Below are 15,753 nucleotides of genomic sequence, written 5' to 3'. Positions count from 1 at the left end.
GGAGAAAAGCAGGTTTCGGGGCGGGGGTGACCAGCAGCTTGAGTTGCTGCAGGGCGATGGAGGAGGCAGGATGTGTGAACGTGGTGCTGGGGAGAGGGTTGGCCCTGGATGGACACGTGGGAAGCCAGCTGCCCTGGTTGCTGCCTTAAGCGGTGAGGCCCCAAGAGATCGGCAGGCAGGCCGGAGTCCAGACCTCCAGACCACTGAAAGGTGGGCCTGAGCCCCCAGGGCTTCCAGGTGGGGAGAGGAGTCTGCGAGGTGGGGAGCCTGGCTTCAGGGAGCCATGGGGAAGGAGTGTGTGAAGGAGGAGGGAGTGATCAGCCGGGACGGATGCCTCTGATGAGGACTGAGAATTCCCACTGAATCTGCTGGCAATGTGGAGACCATTAGTGGCCGTGAGAGCAGTGTGGGTTGAGAGGTAGGGCCCCAACCCTGACTGGAGCAGGCTGAAGAGGGGTTTGGAGACAGCAAGCACAGACGATGCCTTCAAGCAGTTTTGCTGGCAAAGGGAGCAGAAAATAGGGCACTAGCTCCAGGGAAAGGGGGCCAGGAGAGGTGTTTTTTTAAGAAGTGAAAAAAAAAATCTTAATTGCTTTTCAAAATGTAAATTTTACTCATTTTTGAGTAGGTAATATAGTCCCATGATCCCACACATCAAAGACTCCAAATGGTATTTGGTTAAAAATTCTCCCTCCTACCCCTGTCCCTCTCCCAACCCCCACCCTGGAGACCACCAGTGCAATCAGGTGTTTGTGTGATCTCACAGAGCACGCCTGCCCAGGCACACACACGTGCGCGCGCACACACAGACCGTGACTTTAATATTTCTCCCTTTTTGACACAAACGGTTACATCCCATACACGCTGCTCGGTGCCTGGCTTTGTTAATACTTAACAATGTATTCTGAATAGCATTCGATGTCAGGACACAAAGAGCATGCTCAGCCTTTTTTATGGCTTCATATTATTTCATTCTGTGACATACTGTACATAGTTTTACCCAGCCCCCCAGGGATGGGCGGTCATTTGAGGTCAGTTCTATTATTATCTCCATTTTGCAGAGGCAGCTGAGGTGCTGAGAGGTTCATTGGTTTCCGCACGATTGCTCAGCTAGCGTGCTGGCGTGGGAACTCCAGGCCCTGACTACACGCTTGGCTCTCCTCCTCCTCCTGGATTAGTTTCCCAGCCGTACCTCCCCCTCACTCCTCCACTCCGAGCGATTCTTTTGCTGTCCTTTTGTTCATGCAAATAACAGAGTTGCAAGCGCTGACCATGGCCAGGCATAGGATTAGGCCCAGAGGGTGTAGAGGGACATGACAAAGAAGTCCTCTGCTGGCCAGGACCCTGCAGACTAAGTCTTTGTGTGTTTTGTAAGCCACCTCCAGTCCTCCATGGAATGATGCAGAGAATTAATAAAGAAGCTGGTCCCTGTTTTTTACTAATGAGGAAACCAAACGTGCCAACAAATCCCTGTTACAGTCCTGTGAGCTGAACACCGTGAAAGAAGCCCGGGAATCCAAGACACTCAAGTCTGCAATGCCGGCCCTGCCCCATCCCCCAGCCTGGCCCTCCTCCAGGTTCCCATCTCTATGAAAGACCCACCCCCCAGCTCGTGGCTAAAGCCCTCAGGGATTGGCTCCCCCACTTCTGTCCCCAGGTCATTCACCTTATGGATGCGATCGCCCCCTGAAGACCTCTGGACTCTGCCCAACTTCACTCTCCAGGGCTACCAGCCCTGCCAGGGGCCTTCTCTTATAGGAGTCATCCAATAACTTCCTCCCTGGTCTTCTTGTCTTCATCCTAGCCCCTTCCCATCCACTGTCCATCCAGCTGATGTGTCACTGTGTCATTTACCTGTTCTAACCTTCTTTTTTAATATATATATACATGTATGTGTGTGTGTGTGTGTGTGTATATATATATATATATATATATATACATACATACATATATATATATATATATATATATATATATATATATATAATCCTATATAATAAAAGGCTAATATGCAAATAGACCGAATGGTGGAACAACCAGAACAACCAAACAACCGGTTGCTATGGTGTGCGCTGACCACCAGGGGGCGTGTGCAGAACATGGCAGGCGTTGGCCACAGTGGGATGGTGAGTGGGGGCACCAGAGCAAGGCGGGGCACCAGTCGCTGTCATCGGGGTGAGCCAGTGGTGGTTACTGAAAATTCTTTGCTCCCATGTGCCGTGGTCCCGCCCAGCACTCGCATCTGCTGCTGCCAGCACCGGAGCCGCCACTCACACCCACTGCCGGTGCCTGGTGCCGCTCCTGAACACTCCTGAGGGCGTCTCCACTTTCCCCTGCTCCTGAGGGGCGATCGGGGCAGCAGCCTCTGCTTGTACCCACTGCTGGCACCGGCCCCAATCGCTCTGCACCGTTAGCGGGTGCAAGCGGGGCCAGCACCATCAGCATGTGGAAGTGGCAGTGGGAGCGGTGGGAGCAGGGCTGCCAGCAGACAGGGGACCTCGAGCTGTGGTGGGAGGGGCCAGGCAGGGGTGCGGAGGATGGGCTGAGACCCGCCCTTTCAAGGTGCACAAATTCGTGCATTGGGCTTCTAGTGTGTGTGTGTGTGTGTGTGTGTGTGTGTGTGTGTGTGTGTGTTGATTTCAGAGAGGAAAGGAGAGGGAGAGATAGAAACATCAATGATAAGAGAATCATTGATTGGCTGCCTCTTGCACGAGCCCTACTGGGGATCAAGCCTGCAACCTGGACATGTGCCCTTGATGGAATCGAACCTGGGACCTCTCATTCTGCAGGCCGACACTCTATCCACTGAGCCAAACTGGCTAGGGCTGCTCTAACCTTCTAAGGCTTCCCTTTGCTGCCCTCTGGCTAATGTCCTAGAAGAACAGTCCAGTGGGTAGGATAGGGGCTCTGGAGCCTGAATCCCAGCTCTGCAATCATCAGCTCTGTGACCTTAAAGACCTACTTAACCTCTCTGCCTTCGCTGAGGCAAAATGAGATAATAACATAAAGGAGAATGAGAAATGACAGATAAATTAATAATGATAGTAATAACAACCTCCACCTTTTAGACTGTTGTGAGAATTAAAAGTTTATAGTATAATGATAAGGCCCTTGTGATCTGGTCCATGTCTAGGTCTCTAATCTCTCCAGTTCTCATCTTCCCTATGAATCAGCTAAAATACTTCTGATTTTCCGAGAGCTTCAAATTCTCTTTCTCTGTTCTCCCTCCAACCCCTCTGAGCTGAAGTTGGGCCAGGGGCCTAGTTCTTTCCCACTGGATCTCCAACAGCTAGACAATATGTTGAAAGAATGAATGAATGAGAAAGACGTTGCATTCGTTTTTGTTTTTGTTTTGGGGGAGAGACAGAGAGAAAGAAACATCTGTTTGTTATTCCACTTAGTTACGCATTCATTGGTTGATTCTTGTATGAGCCCTGACTGTGGATCAAACCCACCGCCTTGGTGTATCGGGACAACACTCGAACCAACTGAGCTTGCTAGCCAGGGCCTGGGTTTTAGTGGATGAATAAAAGTTTTCCAGGTAAAGAAGTGATGGAGCCGAAACCGGTTTGGCTCAGTGGATAGAGCGTCGGCCTGCGGACTGAAGGGTCCCGGGTTCGATTCCGGTCAAGGGCATGTACCTTGGTTGCGGGCACATCCCCAGTGGGAGGTGTGCAGGAGGCAGCTGATCGATGTTTCTCTCTCATCGATGTTTCTGGCTCTCTATCCCTCTCCCTTCCTCTCTGTAAAATATCAATAAAATATATATATATAAAAAAAAGAAGTGATGGAGGCAGGGCTATAAAAGAACTGCTTCCATCCTGGGGCTGGAGAACAGAAGGGAGGTGAGGTTGGAGGGGATGGCTGGGTTCAATCCAGACGTTTCTGTGGGGTAAAGGATATTCACGAGGGAAGACTTTTGTGACAGTGGCAGCTGCTTGCAGGAGAGAATAAGGCTGGGAGCTGGGTATGCGGCTAAGCTACAGGGGAACAATGAAGAGGCCTGAACCAGGGCAGTAGCTGTGGGAATAGAATGAAGAGGGAAGATTTGAGAGAAATAATATAATCTCCTAAACACTTTCACTGAATGCCTCCTAAGGAAGATGGTAGGGGATTGTGGGCATAAAAAGCAGAAGTAGCATTTCCCCCTGTCTTCAAGTAGCTCAAATCCTAGGAGAGGCAGACAGACCTATACATAAAACTATGGATGCAGGGAAGGTCAAATTCAGTACCATTGCAGCCCGTCTCACAGAGAGAGCTCGATATGTGTAAAATCAGCAAATTAAAGTAGCATGCATTTCTCAGTGCACCTATCAACTACCCAAAGGCTCTTGGTAAGTTCTCAAATTTTTATTTGGTTATAACACACTACAGTATATTTTCACAACCCACCAACTTTAGAGGCAGCCTAGTGTAGAGCAGGAGTGGGGGACATCTGGCCCTCAGGCCGTGGGAGGCCCTCAAAATAATGTGGTCTGGCCCAGCCAAGGCGTTAGGGGTGAGTTAATTAAATGTTTGACCAAATATAACAGGCTGATTTTTAAGTTGATACTTTGTGTGGCCCGGGAATGATGTTATAAATATCCAAATGGTCCTTGACAGAAAAAAGACTCCCCACCCCTGGAGAGGTTTAGACTTAGCAGCCCCTGATCTTGGACAAGTTACTGAATTCTCTTAGCTTAAGCCCAAGCTAGCTATCAGATCAAGATGAGGGAGACTGGAAAGTGGGGGAAAGAGAAAGTGGAGGTGTGGGTATGAGCAAGAAGATCCATCAGGGCCTTGTGAGCTACCATAAGGGTTTGGACTTTATTATTAGTCCAGTGAGAAGCTCTGAGGTGGTTTTTCGGTCCCAACATATTACCACTTTTCAAATGAGATGTAATTGGCCTAAAATAAATGCAAAGATCCTAAGTGTTGAGTTCCATGAGTTTTGAAAATTGTATACATCTGTATAACCACCACCTAAAAGAAGACACATCATTTCTTTTTTTTTTAAAAATATATTTTATTGATATTTCACAGAGAGGAAGGGAGAGGGATAGAGAGCTAGAAACATCGATCAGCTGCCTCCTGCACACCTCCCACTGAGGATGTGCCTGCAACCAAGGTACATGCCCTTGACCGGAATCGAACCTGGGACCTTTCAGTCCGCAGGCCGACGCTCTATCCACTGAGCCAAACCTGTTTCGGCACACATCATTTCTTTTTTTCTCTTTATTGATTTCAGAGAGGAAGGGAGAGGGAGAGAGAGAGAGAAATATCAATGATGAGAGAGAACCATTGATTGGCTGCCTCCTGCACGCCCTGTACTGGGGATCTAGCCCGCAACCCGGGCATGTGCCTTGACCGGACTCGAACCCGGGACCCTTCAGTTCGCAGGCCAACACTCTATCCACTGAGCCAAACCGACTAGGGCAAGACACATCATTTCTATCACCCCAGAAAGGTCCTGCCTGTCTCTTTCCAGTCAATTCTCCCCGTGTCCAGAGTTCTGAAGGGTAAGTAGTATATTGTGTTTGCGTTTTGAAGGAATCACTCTGACTACAAAGCAGAAGACAGCCTGAGGCCAGCAAGGAGAGTATGGCACTGGCAAGAGCGGCCTGGTGGCACTGAGGTCGCCTAGCAACCAGATAGCGTTGTGTAAGGGTTGACAGTTGAGCGTGGAGAAGGCAGTATAGGCCCCGCCCCATCCCATCTAGGCCCCGCCTCACCCCGCTCCGCGAAGGAGCCAGTAGGCAGCGCCGCCCCAGGTCGAGGGGCGGGCACAGGCTTCTTATTGGTCGGTTTTCCGGAAGCCATAGGATTCGGAATCTCGCCCGAAGTCGTGCGACCGCCGGCTGCGTGTGGGTGCGTGGTGCGCGGCGGCGGCGCGTGGCGTGTGGTTGGGAGTCGGGGCTGGGCAGCGCGGCGCGACGCGGGCACGTTCGCTTCACGTTGGACAGAGTTCCCCTCGCGCTGAGTTTGTTTCCTCCCTTTGCAGTAGCGGAATATGCTCCGCACGGGACACCGCACCCCCTACCGCGCAGCCATATTGCCGGCCAGAGGGTTGTCTCAGCGATTGGGACAGGACGGCAGGGGCTCGGGAACCCCACAGCCCCAGGCCCAAGTGCGTGACTGACCCTCCGGTTCCCAGAGCCCCCAGCGCAGGCCAGGATGTTCGTCTTGGTGGAGATGGTGGACACTGTGCGGATCCCCCCGTGGCAGTTTGAGAGGAAGCTCAACGACTCCATCGCCGAGGAACTGAATAAGAAGTTGGCCAACAAGGTACTGGGCCGACGGGGTCGCGGGTAAGCCTGGGCGCGGGAGGGCCCGCGCTGCCCACCCGCATGCTGCGGGCCTGGCGTCGGTCATGCCAAACTTTGGCCTTGGGCAAGAAGCTTATCTTAGAACTGGTTTTCTCACCTGTACATGGCAGTCCTTTCCCCACAAGGATGTCGGAGGGAACCAAAAGGAAATCTGGTTTGAGAAAGGCCCTTGTAACTGCGAAGTGCGAGATTCCACACTTCCCAAGTTACTTTGCAATCTTGGGTTCACACTCTGGGCCTCGGGTTCCCTTTGTAAAATCGAAATAATAATTGCTGCCCCGGCCGGTATAGCTCAGTGGTTGAGCATCGACCTATGAACCAGGAGGTCACGGTTCGATTCCTGGTCAGGGCACCTGCCTGGGTTGTGATCTCCATCCCCAGTGTGGGGCGTGCAGGAGGCAGCCAGTCAGTGATTCATCATTGATGTTTCTCTCTCTCTCTCTCCCTCTCCCTTCTCTCTGAAATCAATAAAAATGTATTTTTTTAAAAAGAAAATAATAATTTCCGTCCAACCGTGCATTGCTTTTGTGAAGATGGATGGTCAGGAGGTTTGTGCACCTTCTATGTGCCAGGCCTATGGGCCTTAGTGCCAGCTCGCCGGAGAGTTGCTGCCTGTTCTGCAGTAACCCTCCCTCCTCAGTTATTCTGTGACATATCCCTCTCCTTAGCACTTCAGTTTCTTTTTTTTAATATATTTTATTGATTTTTTTTTTTTTTTTTTTTTTTTTTTTTTTTTTTTTTTGCAGAGAGGAAGGGAGAGGGAGAGAGAGCTAGAAACATCGATGAGAGAGAAACATCAATCAGCTGCCTCCTGCACACCTCCCACTGGGGATGTGCCCGCAACCAAGGCACATGCCCTTGACCGGAATCGAACCTGGGACCCTTGAGTCCGCAGGCCGACGCTCTATCCACTGAGCCAAACCAGTTTAACACTTCAGTTTCTGTAGGCTATTTTCTTGTTTGTTTAGTGGGTTACTGTTTTTCTCTTTTCCTCTCCATGAGTGCAGGGGCCTTTGTCTGTCTTCTTTCTTCTCCCAGTATCTCCCCCATATTAGGCAGAGTCTGGCACAGAGTAGATGTCCGTAATTGTCTGTTGATGGAATGAATGACACAGACAAGGTTCTGCCCTGTAGTGTGGTGGGGAAAGCAGATGAGAATGAGAGGATTCCACAATTGAGTGTGATGACAAGTTGAGGAAAACGCTGTGAAGGACAGGGGTTCACAGCCTGTGGAAGAAAGGAACTTCTACAGTGAGGGAGAGTTGCTTTGTTAGGGAAAGGGGGAGCTAACGAGAGGATTCGTTAGGGGAGGGGCTGTGCCGAAAGAGGAAACAGCATGGGACCTTTGGAGGAAATACTGTACCTTCAAGGCATGGAGGAGGCTGGTGTGGCCTGGGCAGGGGCCAGGCTGCACAGGGCCGATGGGACTTGATGGGGTTTGGTGTTCATCTGTGGAACAGCAGGTGGGGAGGAGCCTGCAAGGGGAAGGCTGGCTGGCTTTAGACAGAAAGCAGGTCCCTTCCACAGAGGCTGAGCTCACAGAGGGGTGTGCAGATCTAGGGAGTTGGTGGTGGTGGAGAGAACTCCTGGAGCCCTTGGTGGATGGCTTCTGCTGACTTCGTGATGTCAAAAGCCAGGGGCCTGTGGGGATGAAGTGTGATCATGGTGGAGAGAAGGTGTGCAAAGTCCAAGAATGGAATGTAGTCCCTTTGTGGCATGGGTCCTTTAGGGACCTGTTGGGACAAGTCTCTCTTTCTTTCTGTTTTTCAAATATGTTTTTATTGATTTTTAGAGATAGAGGAAGGGAGAGAGAGAAACATCCTTATGAGAGGGAGACATTGATTGCATGCCCCCTACTGGGGTCCAGCTTGCAACCCAGGCGTGTGCCCTGACTGGGAATTGAACCGGTAACCTTTTGGTGCATGGGACAGCACTCAACCAGCTGAGCCACACCAGCCAGCATGAGACAAGTCTTTATATATATGCACTTTCTAAAAAATTCCTTATTGTTGAAAGTATATATACTTTTTAAAATATATTTATTGATTTCAGAGAGGAAGGGAGAGGGAGAGAGAGAGAAACATCAATGAGAGAAAATCATTGATTGGCTGCCTCCTGCACACCCCCTACTGGGGATCGAGCCCGCACCCGGGCATGTGCCCTTGACCGGAATCGAACCCGGGACCCTTCAGTCCTCAGGCCGACACTATCCACTGAGCCAAACTGGCTAAGGCTCTATATTTGAATCATTGAGTCATTTGAGAGGAGGCCCAACAGGGAGGTTCATGGTCTAGCGAAGGGCAGAGAGCTTGTGCTGGACTTTGCCTCACGGTGGTGAGGTCTGGCTAGGACTCCGAGTTCTGTGCGCTTCTTGCTAATCCTTGAACCGTCCTGCAAGGTCTCTCATTGGGAGGTGATGATGCTGGTGGCAGATTAGCAGACACCAAGCAAGCGGCCAGTTGTTTGGAGCACCATGGGGTGGGGGTGGGGCATGGGCTGTTCTCTGGGACCTTGGCCACGTGTCACTCTGCCAGCCTCGATCCCTGTGGCCTTGTCTGTGTATCTGAGACTTTGTAAGCAGAACAGAGATTAGTTGTGGTTCTGATGTTCACCGAGCTATGAGCTCTAGCCTGGACTTGGGGACCTTGGAAAGTGTAGGTTTAACCAGGGGTTCCCCTACCACTATCCCTACTAGTAATAATAGTGATCCTTGACTGATTATTATTTGTAGCATGTGAGCCAGGTACTGGGTAGGGGTTTCCCATCCATTCTCTCTATTCAACAACCCTGCGACCTGGTAAGTCCATTTTTGCAGATGGGGAAACCAAGGCTCAGAGAGATGACCTTGGAGGTCACACTGTAACCTGGATCTGCCTTGTCACCAAAGACCCTGTTCTTTCCAGAGCTCCACCTCCTTCTGAGGTTCCTTATCTGTGCTTACTGTAGGCAGGACCCCAACTCGTCTCCAGCTGTAAAACGGGGTGATTATACCTGCCTTGAGGTGGTGGGCCTCAAAAGAGATGCCTGGAGCTGGGCCTGGGGTCACCGAGTGTGTGTGTGTGTGTGTGTGTGTGTGTGTGTGTGTGTGTACATTGATGCACATAGGTCGTGTACAACGTGGGACTCTGCATCTGTCTGTTCGACATCACCAAGCTGGAGGATGCCTACGTGTTTCCTGGGGATGGTGCGTCGCACACCAAAGGTGGGTACCCTCTTCTCCTGGGGCACTGGCTCTCCTGAGGCTCAGTTTTCGGGGGTGGGAGTCCTGGTCTGGGGGTTGGGAGACCTGGGGCCAAGTTCTGACTGCCTGGAATTGACTGACGGGCAGAATCTTCTCTCTGGGCCTCAGTTTCCTTATCTGTAAGAAATTCTCAAGGCCGCGAGGGCCGTCCATGTTGGAGCATGTGTCAGCGCTTCATTCCTTTGAGGCGGAATACCACCCGTCGCACAGTGGGCCGCCCAGGGTTCCCAGTCTGTGCCTCTGGGTGGCTCACCATGTGCTTTTGGATGTGGTTGCTCCAAATGGTGCTCCCTGGGCACGGGATCGTACTGTCCTGCCCGCCCCATGTCCAGTGCCCAAACCGGCCTGGCACAGACTTGGTAGAGGCTCCGTGGGGATTTAGTGAGCTGAACTGATGTGTCATGTGGGGGACGGGGTTTTTCCATCCTGTGGGTAAGTGACCCGTGGCTGCCCTCATTTGCTCTCCATGAGGTCCCATGAGGACATATAAATCTTCATGATGGCTTAGATGTCCCTTTGCCTCCTCACAGACACGGTGGGTTTGCCCGCTGCCCCTCTCCTTCCCCCAAGCCTTCCTGCCCCATGGAGCCGCGAGGAGGCAGCCTGGCAGAGAGCTGGGGCTCGTGGGCCTTGCTGTCCCTTGGCAGCTGAGGGTGCTGGTGGCAGGATCCTGTGTCAGGGGTTAATCCTGTCTGAGGAAGGCAGATTCAACCACATGGCCCTGTCTGGTGGTCCAGAAAGACTTGGAGTCTCCCCATGGCAGAACAGGGCAGGATAGCTGTGTGACTCGGAGCAGGTTACCCAGCCTCTCTGGGCAGTAGTAGCATGACAGCTGACATGGTGAGATTGAGATAATCACTCAGTGGCCAGCAGGGGGCAGCCTCATACTTACATTTTAGCCCTGGGTATTCAGGCCAATGGTAGGACCACTGCTGTAGAGCCTAAGACCATCGGAAAACACAGGTATATATATATATTTAAAATATATTTTATTGCTTTTTTACAGAGAGGAAGGGAGAGGGATAGAGAGTTAGAAACATTGATCAGCTGCCTCCTGCACACCTCCTACTGGGGATGTGCCCGCAACCAAGGTACATGCCCTTGACCGGAATCGAACCTGGGACCCTTCAGTCCGCAGGCCGACGCTCTATCCACTGAGCCAAACCAGCTAGGGCAAAACACAGATATTTACGATTCATAACAGTAGCAAAATGACAGTTATGAAGTAGCAATGAAAATAATTTTATGGTTGGGGGTCACCACAACATGAGGAACTGTATTGAAGGGTCGCGGCATTAGAAAGGTTGAGAACCACTGCACTAGAGGGACTCAGGTGTGACTCATCTGATGGATTTGGAGCCAGCTCTCAGATCCAGGGCCACTGCTGCTGGCCTCTTATGAGGACCAAGCAGGGGACCTTGCAGGGGACGGCGTGAGGGTCCCTCTGACTCAGCTGCGGGGGCTGGGCCCACAGGGGGACTCCTGAGGGGACTGCTGGGCAGGTTCCTGGAGCAGCTATGGGGCCTCTGGGTCAGTGTGCTGGCGAATGGGGGCTGCCCTGGTAGAAGCAGCCATCCCGCAGATGGGTCACTGACATGCTCTCCTTTGCAGTTCATTTCCGCTATGTGGTGTTCCATCCGTTCCTGGACGAGATTCTGATTGGAAAGATCAAAGGCTGCAGCCCCGAGGGAGTGCACGGTAATGGTGGCCTGACTCCTCAGAGGACACCTGGGAGCACAGGAAGTGGGCGGGGGGTGGGGGGAGTGGCTGGGGCAGTGGCCAGGCCAGATGGCCTCCCTTTAGCTTCTGTGCTAGGCCCCGTGGTCAGGGGAGGGGTCAGATATAGAAGTAGAATCTTCCCGGGGAGAGCGAGAATATTCAGCCCCTCTTGCGTTCATGTAGCGGCGAGGACCTCAGCGCTGTGAGCTTCACCATGAGACGGGACCTCAGGGCCTCAGGGGGTCTGGAGCGGGCGGAGGTGACTCAGGGTGGTCAGCACCCACCGGTCCATGTCGTGTGCGGTGGCTGCTCGGGGTGTGTGAGTGGTATAGGCAGAGGCCCACGTGGGACTCCCAGGTTGGGGGGGTCATTTCCATGATGACATCTGCCCCATAGACAGCACACAGTAAGGGGCTTGCCGCTTGAGTTGGCAGACCCCTCAGTGTTGAACTGTCCATGGTAAGCCCTGTCCCACGCTGTCACTTCCAGTCTCTCTAGGGTTCTTCGACGACATCCTCATCCCCCCCGAGTCACTGCAGCAGCCAGCTAAGTTGTATCCTCCCAACGTTAAAGTGCCCAGAGCTCGGGCCTCTGAAAGACGGTCCTCACTCCATGGTGTGGCCTGGGTCTTGGGGTCTGAAGCTGCCGGCCTCTGCCCACCCGCCAGCTGTGCTTGTGTTCTGGAAGCACCGACCTGCCCGTGCTTCCCCACTGACCATGATGCCCCAGGCCTGTGCCTCTGGGCTGCCAGGCCTGGCTGTGTAAGTTGTATACTGTAGGCAGGATACTGCTCACTCCCGGTTCACTTGGCTTAGGTGTCCCTGCAGGAATCATCGCAAAGATAATTTCCCTTGAGAACTTTGCCCTGACTGGCTCCTCTCCCCTCCTCCTGGTCTGTAAGGGGGTAGCATCAGCTAGCACTGGACGGCTTGACTGAGGGTCCTGGGCTGGGTTGTTGCCCTCTGCTGGTCTCCCTGTCCCGGCCCTCGCCCGCTGCACTGCAGGTGTCTGTTTCTGTGCATCCTCCCTGAAGGGACCCCACTGCTCACTAGGAGGGACCCTATCCTGTCATGACTGTACCTATGATCCCAGTGCAGGACCTGGCACAGGAGAGGCAGGACCCCACGGCTGCCACTAGAGGGCAGTGTGGCTCCAGTGGTTCAGCAGACAGAGCTCGGCCAGGGCCAGGGCCAGGGCCAGGGCCAGGGCCAGGGCCAGCGTGTGATTCCAGAATTCGTCAGAAAACCTGACCCAACACCACTGGTGCTCTCACCAGCTGTGGGCCCTCAGGCACGTGACCTCCCACCATCAACCCCTTGAAAACTGGGAAAGCCCTTGCACTGCCTGGTCAGTGTCCAAGGTGCGATGGAGGGGTGTGAATGGAGAGGGGTGTGGACTCGCACGGTGCACAGAGCACAGGACAGCTTTAGCTAACACTGAGGGCTGACCAGTGGGTCCTGTGGAAGCACTTTCCATGTTTACCTTTACCACACCCTGTGAGGTGGGCCTTGCTACAGCCCCCATTTTATAGATGGATACCCTGAGAGGTGGGGCCTGACCCCAGGTCACAGCTGGCGGGTGGTGGGGCTGATTCTGCACTTGGCAGTTGGCCTCAGAGGATGCACAGACCGAGTTGGATCCGGCAGGGGGGACCCCAGGCAGCAGCTGGCCATGGTCATTCCCGTCTTGAGAGGCGAACTCCAACTCCGCTCTCAAGCCTCCTCCTTGCTTTGATGACCTGCGGGAGCCTGTGGGTGCTTGGTAGGGGCCCCCGAGTTCCCAGACTGCTCCTGCTCCTCTCCTCGGGCCCAGACCGCCTGCCAGCCAGAGTGAACTCAATCTGGGATTGGATTTTCGGGGACGGGGGGAGGTTCTGTGGGAGGAACCCCCAACCCTCAGGAACTCCCCCACAGTCCGGTTGTTGCCTTGACCTGCGCCCTGCCCAGCGACGATGCCGAGCAGGTGTGGGTGTGGGAGTATGAGACGGAGGAAGGAGCACACGACCTGTACATGGACACCGGCGAGGAGATCCGCTTCCGGGTGGTGGATGAGAGCTTTGTGGACACGTCCCCCACTGGGCCCAGCTCCGCCGAGGTGGCCTCTACCAGTGAGGAGCCGCCGAAGAAGGAGGCCCCGTACACGCTTGTGGTGAGATGTTGCATGTGCTGCCGAAACCCCGGGGCTGTGGTGTGCGAGCTACTTCTTTGCGTGGTGACTGGGTCCCGCTCCTGGAACCCCTCCCACAGCAGGTCAGAGTGCAGCCATGTGTGGTCCTGGGCAGTCATGTCTCCCTGGGAGCTTGGGTTTCTGTGGCTGGGCCCGTAATCCTTGTGGGGAGGTGTAGGCCGGTGTGGTGCGAGGGACAGCCAAGCCTGATGACATGGCCACTGATAACGGAAGAACCAAGGAGGGGACTTGGGAGGAGTCGGTCTCGAGTATGGGTGGGGCTTCAGGGAGGGTGACCCTCAGGGCTGCTCCCACACCAGACCCAGCACGGGCCTGAGGTGACAGGGAAGCTGTGACCAGCCAGAGCCGACTTGGGTTCGTTTAGCCCAGTGGTCGGCAAACTGCGGCTCGCGAGCCACATGCGGCTCTTTGGCCCCTTGAGTGTGGCTCTTCCACAAAATACCACTGGGCGAGTCTATTTTGAAGAAGTGGCGTTAGGAGAAGTTCAAAAAAATTTGGCTCTCCAAAGAAATTTCAATCGTTGTACTGTTGATATTTGGCTCTGTTGACGAATGAGTTTGCCGACCACTGGTTTAGCCTTTTACCCTCATGAACTCAGTGACAAAAGTAGGTTTCAGGGTCTTCTGGTGTCATGTCAGCCTCAGGTTGTACACTTTGGGTCAAAAGTCAGAAACCCAGGTGGCCCAGGGCATCCCCCTACATGTATTTGGCTGCTGGGGCTCAAGGTTACCAGGCCTTCCTGGCAGGAAGAGACCACAGGTGGCTCGGGAGGGCACACTCCCCCGCAAGTGCTTCTGGACGGGCCTGGGGACAAGGAAGGATCTTACCCCATAGCCTTGGGGCCAAGGCAGTGTCCTTAGTAAACTAGCTTTCCTTACCGGCCTTAGAAGTTGGGGCAGGAGGGGAGTCTGGCTGTGCGTGCTCACATGCCAGCTGGGAGCGCTGGGCCTGCTGGGTACCCTGAACAAAGGGCTCCTTTTGCCTCTTGAATTGGCTCAAGCCCCAAAGGTAAATGAAATGTGCCCGTTCTCTCTCCTCCCGGCAGGGATCCATTAGTGAGCCAGGCCTGGGCCTTCTCTCCTGGTGGACTAGCAGTTAGCCCTGGTGCTGGACGGTGGACCAGCCCAGTCGCAGGCCCTACTCCAGCCTCGGGAGGTGGCCGAAGCCAGCAGCAGCCCAGATGCCGAGCAGCAGTCTGCAGCGTCTACAGCAGGGAGCTACCGGTGGGGCCAGGAGTGCCCTGCCGGCTCATGGCCTCCCTGCCATCCGGCATTGCTCCTCTTCCCAGAAGTCCCGCTCTCAGTGACAGACTTTACTGAATAAACAACGGCAACGTCGCCGAAACCGGTTTGGCTCAGTGGATAGAGCATTGGCCTGCAGACTGAAGGTCCCGGGTTCGATTCCAGTCAAGGGCGTGTACTTTGGTTGTGGGCACATCCCCAGTGGGAGGTGTGCAGGAGGCAGCTGATTGATGTTTCTCTCTCATCGATGATTCTAGCTCTCTATCCCTCTCCCTTCCTCTCTGTGAAAAATCAATAAAATATACTTTAAAAAATAAACAATGGCAACGTCAGTTGAGGAGCCACCTGTCTCACTGGCTGCTGTCACAACCTAAGGTCGAGTTGCCACAGCTGGGACAGCATGTCCTTCCTCTCTTCAAATCACTTGTGGAGACGGCCCCCCACAAATGGCAGGATTGGGGGCTGAGATCCAGGCTGCCTCAGGCCAGGCTTTGGGCTGGTTGAGCTTGGTGGCTCTGTAAGGTAATACAGGGAGCAAGAGGCTGGCCGGGGGTAGCTGCCCTGGGCCATGGAGCTATCAGTTACCGAGAAGAGTGAGGATTAAGGGACAAGCACCTTCCTTCCCACTAACATGTGGAAGGTGGAGGCCATGGGCTTTGCGGGCTCGAGTTGAGGACTGGTGACCAGCTGTGTCATCCCCTTCCTCCCATCAGTATAGCAGGAAGCTTGGGGACAGCTGTCACTCTCAGACCATGGCCACAACAGGAACACCCTGTGGGTCTGCTGCGGACCCCCAGATCCTGGCATGAGGGCAAGTACCCATTTTTTATTCAGAATGGTTCTGCCACGTTCACCCACTTCTGCTGGGACCAGGACACTGGTTTTGTGGTAAATCTAGGTGAAGGGGCCCCCTGCCCTTGCCCTTTTGGCCCACACATGGCACCAGAGGTGTGGGTAGTGCCAGCAGGTGTGGCTCCAGGGGGAGGAGCAGCTGTGGAATAGGTGCCTGCCACTGCCTCCTGCGGAGGGCCAGGAGTGTGCATCATGGACGAGCTGTGACC

The 15,753-nt window shown here is 53.7% G+C and overlaps 1 protein-coding gene across 4 annotated transcripts; it reads left to right on the top strand.

The window, feature by feature from the left end:
* Positions 1-5,778: 5,778 nt before the first annotated feature.
* On the top strand, positions 5,779-15,034 carry POLR3H (RNA polymerase III subunit H). Of its 4 annotated transcripts, XM_080661515.1 has the most exons (8): positions 5,779-5,847; positions 5,981-6,264; positions 6,797-6,853; positions 9,410-9,506; positions 11,157-11,243; positions 11,754-11,817; positions 13,211-13,412; positions 14,497-15,033. In XM_080661515.1, exons 2-8 carry the CDS (start codon positions 6,154-6,156, stop codon positions 14,548-14,550), a joined length of 672 nt encoding a protein of 223 aa, XP_080517641.1. In that variant the 5' UTR covers positions 5,779-5,847; positions 5,981-6,153; the 3' UTR covers positions 14,551-15,033. The 4 variants fall into 4 exon arrangements, with proteins under 4 accessions (XP_080517641.1, XP_080517643.1, XP_080517642.1 ...); XM_080661517.1 differs by lacking the exon at positions 6,797-6,853 and having other exon boundaries at positions 5,795-5,847; XM_080661514.1 differs by having other exon boundaries at positions 5,840-6,264.
* Positions 15,035-15,753: the final 719 nt, after the last annotated feature.

Source organism: Plecotus auritus, assembly GCF_963455305.1.
Source record: "Plecotus auritus genome assembly, chromosome: 3".
NCBI lineage: Eukaryota > Metazoa > Chordata > Mammalia > Chiroptera > Vespertilionidae > Plecotus > Plecotus auritus.
The sequence above is the reverse complement of the archived record's forward strand: the minus strand, read 5'-3'. Positions and strand labels throughout refer to the sequence as shown.

Excerpts from the sequence above, each read along its gene's own strand:
- POLR3H (XM_080661515.1), top strand. The coding sequence starts at position 6,154 with ATGTTCGTCTTGGTGGAGATGGTGGACACTGTGCGGATCCCCCCGTGG. Across the intron at positions 11,818-13,210 it reads CTGCAGCAGCCAGCTAAGTT|CGACGATGCCGAGCAGGTGT; the intron begins GTATCCTCCCAA and ends CGCCCTGCCCAG. Across the intron at positions 13,413-14,496 it reads AGGCCCCGTACACGCTTGTG|GGATCCATTAGTGAGCCAGG; the intron begins GTGAGATGTTGC and ends TCCTCCCGGCAG.